Source organism: Manis javanica, chromosome 11 (assembly GCF_040802235.1).
Source record: "Manis javanica isolate MJ-LG chromosome 11, MJ_LKY, whole genome shotgun sequence".
Taxonomy (NCBI): domain Eukaryota; kingdom Metazoa; phylum Chordata; class Mammalia; order Pholidota; family Manidae; genus Manis; species Manis javanica.
In genome coordinates, this window is record NC_133166.1 from 1,176,994 (window position 1) to 1,186,158 (window position 9,165).

Consider the following 9,165-nt stretch of genomic DNA (forward strand, 5'->3'; position numbering starts at 1 on the left):
GGAGGGTGATAAAAGAGCACAAAAATTCTCAATCACATAAGTTGGTCATGGGATGGTAGTACTACATGGGAATATAGCCAATGGTTCTATAAAGTTCTCCTATGTTGACAGATAGTAACTGTCTGTTGAGGTGAGGATTTAATAATATGGGTAACTGTTGAACCACTGTGTTGTATAAGAAATATAAGATTGTATATCAATGATATGTATAATATATATATATACCAATGTAAACCAATATAAGATTATATATCATTGATATTTCAATAAAAACAGGAAGTTGTAGAAGAATACATTACAATATCCTACTTTAAAACTTACAGAAAAATATAAGTAAGTTCTGCACATGTAATGTACAAATGATGACTGTAGTTAACAATACTGTATTGTATATTTGAAAGTTGCTAATTGAGTAGAACATAAAAGGTCTCATCACAAAGGGAAAAAACTTTTGTAGCTGTGAGGTAATGAGTGTTAACTAAACTTAATGGTAATAATTTCACAATATTATACATGTATCAAATTATTATGTTGGGCAACTTAAATTTATACAATGTAATGTGTCAATTATATCTCAGTGGAAGAGGAAAAATGCTTAAATTAATAATAATAATAATAATAATAATAATAATAATAATAATAATAATAATGACAAAAAATAAAATGTCCCACAGGCTCAGAAGGCAGTGACCAAGGAGAACCAATGGTAGCGAGTTTGGAATATACCATTTCTTTAAATACAAAACTATACTGGAGGTTTTGCCTAGTGCAATAAGGCAAGAAAAAGAAATAAAGTCAACCAAATTAGAAAGGAAGAAACAAAACATTTTATTTGTAAGCAACATAATGGTCTATGTAGAAAGTTCAATGAAATCTACAAAATAGCTACTGGAAGTAATAAGTGAATTTAACAAGGTGGCAAGATCAGTATAAAAATGTAATGATATTTCTGTACATGAGCAAGGAACAATTGGAAATGGAAATTTAAAAATCAATAGCATTACAATGGCATTAAACATAATGGAATACTTAGGGGTAAATCTGACAAGATTTGAAAAGTCTGTACACTCAAAGCACAAAACACTGATGGAAGAAATTATACAAGACCTAAATAAAAGGTGATAGATATATCAATCTTATGGGTCAGAAGGATCAATATTGACAATATGTCAATGCCCCCCAAATTGATCAATAAGGTTAAATGCAATCCCAATCAAAATTACAAGACATTTTTATAGAAATTGGATTTTAAAATCATATGGAAATTCAGAGAACCTAAAATAATTAAAATGAGTATGAAAATGGATGAAGCTGAAGGACTAGTACTATGTGATTCCTAGACTTAATAATATTCAACACAGTGTAGTGGTGGTGTAAAAATAGGCAAATAGATCACAGGAACAGACTAGAGCCCAGAAATGGGCCTATACATACATAGAAAATTGATTTCAACAAAGGTGCAAAGGGAACTCCATGGAGAAAAGAGTCTTTCCAACACATGGTGCTGGAACAATTGGATATCCATATACAAAATATTTGCTTTGATCCATATTTTTTCCATGTACAAAACAACTCAAATGGATCCTAGACATAAATGTAAAACCTGAAACTATAAACTTCTAGAGGACAAAGGAGAAAATCTTTGCAACCACGGGGATAAGCAAATATTTCTTAAATATAATTAAAAAAGCACAATCCATGAATGGCAAAATTGATAAATGGGACTTCATAAAAATTAAAAGTGTTTAGTCTTTGAAGGACACTGTTAAGAGTAACAAAAGATAATGCAGAAACTAGGAAAAAATATTTGCCGATCACATATCTCATCAAGGACTTGTATCCAGAAATATATAGAGCTCTCAAATAACAATCATGAGAAAACTGAAAGGCCACTTCAAAATGGGCAGAATATTTGAACAAATACTTCACCAAAGAAGATATACCAATGGCAACTGAACACACTAAAAGACTAAACACCAACAACATTCCTCACCAGAGAAATGCAAACTAAAACCCCATTGAAGCACCACTACATACCTAGTGGAATGCTAGCATCACAAAGGGTGGTCATGCCAAGCGTTGGTGAGGATGCAGAGGGTCCGGGACTCTCATGCACTGTGATGGAAATGTTAAGTGACACAACCCTTTGGAAAACAGTTTGGTAGTTTCTTAAAAAGTTAATCATATATATTTACCTACTATATGATCCAACTATTCTACTCCCTAGATAGTTTCCTAAGAGAAATAAAGTGTAAATCCATACAAAGACTTTTCACAAATGTTTATAGCAACCTTATTTAAAATAGCCGAAAACTAGAAATAACCAAAATACATATCACTGGGTGAATGAATACACAAACGATGGTAGAGAAGAGTACACAGCAATAGTAAGGAAAGAACTGGTGATACCCACAACAATATTAATGACTCTCAAAATAATTATGTCAAGTGAAAAAAGTCAGATATGAGTCCATTTATAGAAGCTGTATATGAAATTCTAAGAAATTCTAATTAATGTGCAGAGAAAAAAACAGATCAGTGGTTGTCTGGGGGCATAAGAGGGTGGGTGGTGGGAAAGGGCACATGAAAGAAAATACAATGGGGTGAAAGGAAACTTTGGGGAGTGATGTGTATGTTCATTATCTTGATTGAGGGGATGGCTTCATGGGCATTTTCACATGTTAAAATTTAATAAGTTGTATGCTTTAAGTATGTGCAGTTTTATTGCCTGTCAATTATACTTCAATGAAGCTGTTTTTTCAGTCTTAGAAAATCAGAACACACATCTTATGAGACCATAGATGACAGATAAATCCATGATAGAGAAGCGTAGAACAAAATAATGAAATACATATTTTTAATGCAGTTAAATGGTAAGAAATGACAATCATCAGTGTTTGGAAAGGAATCTTTAATTCTTAGGTGATTGCTGAAGATTAAAGAAGACAGGAATGTAAAGTAGGTGACTGCTCAGAGGCACTGCACTGATGAACTACTTATTGACGGAAGCGTTGACTCAGAGCGGCTCTGGCCAGGCTCCAGAAGGCAACAGCTCATCTGAGCCATGCAGCTCTTTCTGAGGGAGCCACAGATTCCCCCAGACCCTCTTTGTTGACCTATAATAAACTTCACATTTATGTCAGGCCACAGGGTGCACTCACCCTAGCCCACACCTACCAAACACTGAAACTAAGAATGGAGCAGAAATCCAGGCACTTATGAAGCAAACTGCAACTGAGAATCGTGGTCTGGGAGAAAGCCAGAGGGAAACGCGTCTGCCTTTCTGGATACCATTGAAGGGCACACATTTTGGAGACAGAATTGAGATCAGATCTTCCCTGGTCTCCCACTTTCTTGCTGCATAATTTGGGCAAGTTACATACTCTCTTTAGATCTTATTTCCTCCTTTGGCTGAATGAGGTCAATAAAAACTACTTTCCATTAAAGTTGTTAGGAGGACTAAAATAAATGATTCATGCAAAGCTTTTAGCAATAATGCCTAGCATTAGTTTAAGTGTGCATTTATGTTTACATTAGTTTAAGAGTTAAGTTAAAAAATTGTTAGAGACCTCTCCACTTCTGAGGACGTCTGGACCCAAGGCTAATCGCAGCCCAAAGGAGACCATTCCAAACAGACTGGAATAGAAGAAGCCACGGTCAGCTGTGGGTGCCTCCGCCCACTGATGCTCATTAGACTGCCGAGCCTGGGACAACCACTGTAGTAATACTCATTAATTTTATAGAACTTCACCCAGCACCTTCCCATTCTTCATATGCACCAAATCATTGTGAGAATAAATGAGATACATATAAAATCTGCCCCAGAATAAATGGCTTCTAAGTTTTATTTCACTGTTGAGCAAGCAGGCTAACAGAGCCTAATTCATCTGGAGCCATGGAAGGAAGAAGTGACACACACTGGACACTCTGGCACCAAATCTGAGGACTTTCTACAACACAAACACCTCTATCACCTGCTACAGAAGTCGATGTATCAGGGGATCATTTGCTTGGCAGTCAATATTTGAAAAATGGCCCTAAGAGGCATTCTGTGGAATTGCTCCACCTTGTTCTGCAGTTTTTAAGTGATTTGTACAAAACACAAAGGCTGATGTGTGAACCCAAATCCGCTGGCTACCAGTGCAATTATTTCCCTGTACCTTTTTTTAAACCTGCCCATCCAACTTTTCTCTAAAATTTTTGTCGTATGTTGGTAGAAAGTAGAGTTCAGAAGCTGCCATTTATTTAATCTACACACCTCATTTTCTCATATACAACTACTTGCACACACACAGTGACACCTGCTATCTCATGACACAATATTAGCACATGGAGCTATAAAATAAGTGTTGTTTATTGCCTCCTACCCCTACAGATTGGACTTTTATCTTTTCTTCACCAGGTAAAAGGGAAAAGAAAAGTCCAACAGTACATTCCAGACCGTGGTTATATCTCATGGGCAATAGATCAGGGCAGGAAACCATGTGTGGCAATTAAGATCTCCCGCTCAGTGGGGCAGAAGCCCCACTCTGTCACTTGCTTGCTGACTTTTCAAATTACTCGACTTTTCTGACTCTCAAGTGTCTCATCTACCTATAGACTAGGGATATTCGTAGACCATGTCTCATAGGCTTGTGGTGAGAATTAAATGAGGTAATTCCTGTAGCAAACATCCCAATTCCTGAAAGATTCCAGAATTCCTGATAACTGCCTAATGTTAGTTGCTATCCTTCATTATCATTATTTTCACGATTATATATTATAACTATACATAAATTATATGTATTACATATTATATTATTATCATTATTTTTCTAAAACCACATAAACAATAAGAAGGGGAACAAAAAATAAATGATAGGATCTAGAAAATTCCCCTGGATGAAAACTCTAGCTGTATTTGTAGATAGCTCTTAGATTTTCCAAATATTTTTGTTTCACTCATAAAGGATTTGTTGTGCCAGGCAATGTACTATATTCAACAGACACTAACGAATATGACAGATATGGTCCCTGCCCATTCATGCACTGGATCCTCAAAAATGTAGTCTTATACATATGATAAGCTGCTCAACATCACTAATCAGCAGGGAAATGAAAACCAAAAGTACAATGAAATATCACCGCCCACTTGTTAGAATGGCTATTATCAAAAAAAAAAAAACAAGAAATAACAAGTGTTAGTGAGGATGTGGAAAGAGGAGACCCTTGTGCACTGTTGGCGGGATTGTAAATTGATGCAACCACAATGTAAAACAGTACAGAGGTTCCTCAAAATGTTAAAAATAGAAATACCATAAATACCAGTAATTCCACTTCTGGGTATTTACCCAAAGAAAAGATATATGCACCCTTATGTTTACTGCAGCATTATTTACAATAGCCAAGATAAGAAAGGAACTGATGCATCCATTGATAGTTGAATGGATAAAGATGTGCAACAGTATATGCAGTGGAATATTACTCAGCCATAAAAAGGAATGAAATCTTGCCATTTAGGACAACATGGATGGACCAAGAAGATATTATGCCAAGTGAAATAAGTCATACAGAGAAAGACAAATACCATATGACCTCACTCATATGTGGCGTCTAAAAAATAAAGCATATGAACAAACAAAAAACAAAAAATACTCATAAATATAGAAAATAAACTATTGATTGCCAGAGGGGAAAGAATGAGAGGCATGGGCAAAATAGGTGAAAGGGATCATAAGGTACAAACTTTCAGCAACATAAGTCATGGAAATAAAAAGTAGAACATAAGGAATATAATCAACAATATTACAATAACTGTATAATGACAGATGGCAACTACACTTATTATGGTGAGCATTTCATAATGTACATAAGTGTCAAATCACTATGTTGTGCACCTGACACTAATATATTATATGTCAACTGTAATCAATTAAAATTAAAAAATTAATTTTAAAAATAAAAATTTTTAAATACACATGCAAAAAAGGTGTTTCCTTCCATTACTATTACTACTGTATTTGAAATATACTCAAATCCCAAAACTGTGCAATGCCAGCAATAGATGAATATTGCACACTAGGTAGTAGTATAGTATTTCTTGTAAACTAAAAGGAATTGGGCTACATGATGAGTTTGTATTGCATTATAAAATCCTTTTATAGCTGGATCAAGTTAGAACTTACACAGCAAAGGAGATGATGACGGTCACAAATACATACACTCAATCAGCCTTGGGAAGCATGGGAAAGATCATCCACACAGAAGCAACATGTATTTTCTTACAAAAGGTCATTCTTCTTTAGGGGGGAGAACATGTGAGAATGCAATATACCGTTATATGATGTGATGAGTTTTACCTAAAGTGGTTAGCTAAAAATACATATATATATTTAATCCTAGGAAGGAGGTAAACCTACTTGACTGATACTTATTTGAGGACTCAGAAAGTTGGAACTTGAAGGTAGACACTGGAATCTGAGATTAATACACTCATTCCATAAATATTCATGGAGTCCCTTCTATATGCCAGGCGCTTTGCTAGGCACCGGAGAGAGAAAGGAATCTCACATATAAAAATGCCGACTCTCTTGTAGTGTATTTTCAAGTCATGAGAATTAGACAATGTCAAATATTTAAAACAAAACACATCGGATGGACAATTATTAGATAGAATAATAAATCAAAAGGTGGAGGAGGGAAATACAGGTGCAGTTTTAAATAGGGTTGTCAGGGAAAGTCTCCCTAAGTAGGTGATACTTGTGGAAAGACAGAAAGGATGGAAAAACTATGGAATGACCTTGACAGGAGTCCGTCTAGAGCCTTCCAGATGTCTGTGATGTGCTCAGGGCTTTCCTAACAGCCTCCTTCACCTCCTTGTTTCTCAGGCTGTAGATGACGGGGTTCAGCATCGGCGTGACCACTGTGTAGAGCACCGACACCACTCGGTCTTCCTCCAAGGACTGGCCCGTGTTATCTCGCAGGTACATGAAGATGAGGGAGCCGAAGAACAGAGCGACAGCCGCGAGGTGGGACGCACAGGTGGAGAAGGTCTTGGCCCGGCCGCCGGCAGAGCGGATCTGCATGATGGCCACGATGATAAACAGGTAGGACACCAGGATCACCACCACGCAGGCTGGCATGACAAACATGGCAAACACAATGATCACCACCTCCTGGGGGTAGCTGTCCCCACAGGTCAGCTTTAACAGAGGAGGGAGGTCACAGAAAATGAAGTTGATCTCATTGTCCCCACAGAAGGACAGACTGAAGGCGGTGACCGTCCGCACCAACGCACTGCAGAAACCAGCGACATAAGCCCCGGCCGCCAAGCCCCAGCAGGCCTTCTGCGTCATGACGGTGACGTAAAGCAGGGGTCGGCACACGGCCACGTAGCGGTCATAGGCCATGAGGGCCAGGAGGTAGCAGTCAAGGGAGGCAAAGAAGGTGAAGAGGAAGAACTGGGCCGCACAGCGTGCGTAGGGTAAAGCTGCCCCGTGCTCCCACAGCACGGCCAGCATCTGAGGGACGGTGACAGACGAGTAGCAGACGTCCACGAGGGAGAGGTGGCTGAGGAAGAAGTACATCGGGGTGCAGAGCCGGCGATCCTTGCGGATCAGGATGATCATTCCTGCATTCCCCAGCAGAGTGAGTAGGTAAAAACTGAAAAATACCAGGAAGAGAGGAAGCCTCCACTCAGGGCATTCGGTGAATGCACTAAGGAAGAACTCTGTCACTACGGTGCCATTCCTCGCCGCCATCCATTCAGCTGTTAACCTGTGAGGACTATGGCAAGAGCCAGTGGAGGGGACCCCGGGAGAGAAGTTCAAGTCATTCCGAGTAATAAAGCTTTATGTTGGGTGTCTGGCATTTAGGCACTTGACTTCAACAAACTTTGCAGGCTAACATGCAAACGGACAACCGTAGAAGCTCACTAAAATATGAGATAAACAGTGATGAATGCTTCTACTACACTAAGAATGGACAGCAAGTGATTCTCTGGCTTAGAGTTAACTCTTGAAGTTGCATCTCTGTCCCCAGTTAGCTGGTTGATGTTATTACACAAGACACAATTTCCTCTCTTGCCATTTGTGCTGCTCGTGAGGTAAGATTAATGCACAGATTCAAACAGATGCCAAATGGCATTGGAAAGCTAAAAGCCCTCCACATATATATACTGGCTACCTAAATTTTTAAATAAATATTTTTAAGGAGGGAAAATTTATATTCTATGAACAAAAAAAGAGCATGAACCAAAAAAAATCCATTAGCAATCAGCAGTGGGCTCTGCTTGTTGGAATATTTCTATTCTCAGTCTCACAACATGCTTGTTTAACAAACAGCTGTTGTCCTAATTAGAGTTGGCTGGCTTATTAGGGGACTTTGTTTTTTGTACTAGAATTACCCTCCAAATGAAAGAGTAAACATAAGCCCCTTTTAGCACCTAACAGGGCTCCATAAGCATTGTTTGGTTTTCCCACATCCTGATAAAAAGCAGTAGTTTAATAACAAACAGCATCTAAATGTGAAAGCAGAAATAGTTCTGCAGTTGGGGGCTATCTAAGTGCTGTCAGAGGAATCTGAGTTAATGGATTTGGGGGTCCTTAATGGAGCTCTGGTTCAGGGCTGTAAAGGGGGGCTTTGGTCAGATTTGATCATGTGATACAGTGGCTAGGCAGGCACTGAGCTGATCCATTAGGGATAATACCAAAGAAAAAGAATTAGATCTGGAAGCCATGGGCTGGGCATGAGCTGTCCTCACCTGAATTCCAGCTGGCTGGAGCTTCCCTCCTTTCTCAGTGACCTGCCAATCCAGAGGAGCCCTGGGTTCCAGTTCACCCCCACTAGATGTGTGTGCCTGAACAAGTCACTTTGGCTCTTGGGACTTCAATTACCTGGTCTTTATTCCTTTTCATCAAACAATGCAACATGAATCCATAATCGTAGCAACCTGGTAGAGATGGAGTCGCTTCCAGACCTCTGTCTTAATGTCACTTTATGGAGTCCCTCTCTTTCCTCTCCCCTTGATGAAACTGATCCATCCCTGACAGCAGAGTTGGCTGGGATTTTGTCAGACTGAGCCCAAAATAACAGGGCTCAGGGACTAGCCGCTCTCCCTGAGCTTCTGATCCAGCACTAGACCAGCTGGTAGTGCTTCTTATATTCACTGCCCCAGCATCCTGCCAT

General features: G+C 38.8%; 1 protein-coding gene across 1 annotated transcript; it reads right to left on the minus strand.

Moving 5' to 3' along the window:
* Positions 1–6,794: 6,794 nt before the first annotated feature.
* OR9Q2 (olfactory receptor family 9 subfamily Q member 2) lies at positions 6,795–7,739 on the minus strand. Its single transcript, XM_017648104.3, has one exon. It carries the CDS (start codon positions 7,737–7,739, stop codon positions 6,795–6,797), a length of 945 nt encoding a protein of 314 aa, XP_017503593.3.
* Positions 7,740–9,165: the final 1,426 nt, after the last annotated feature.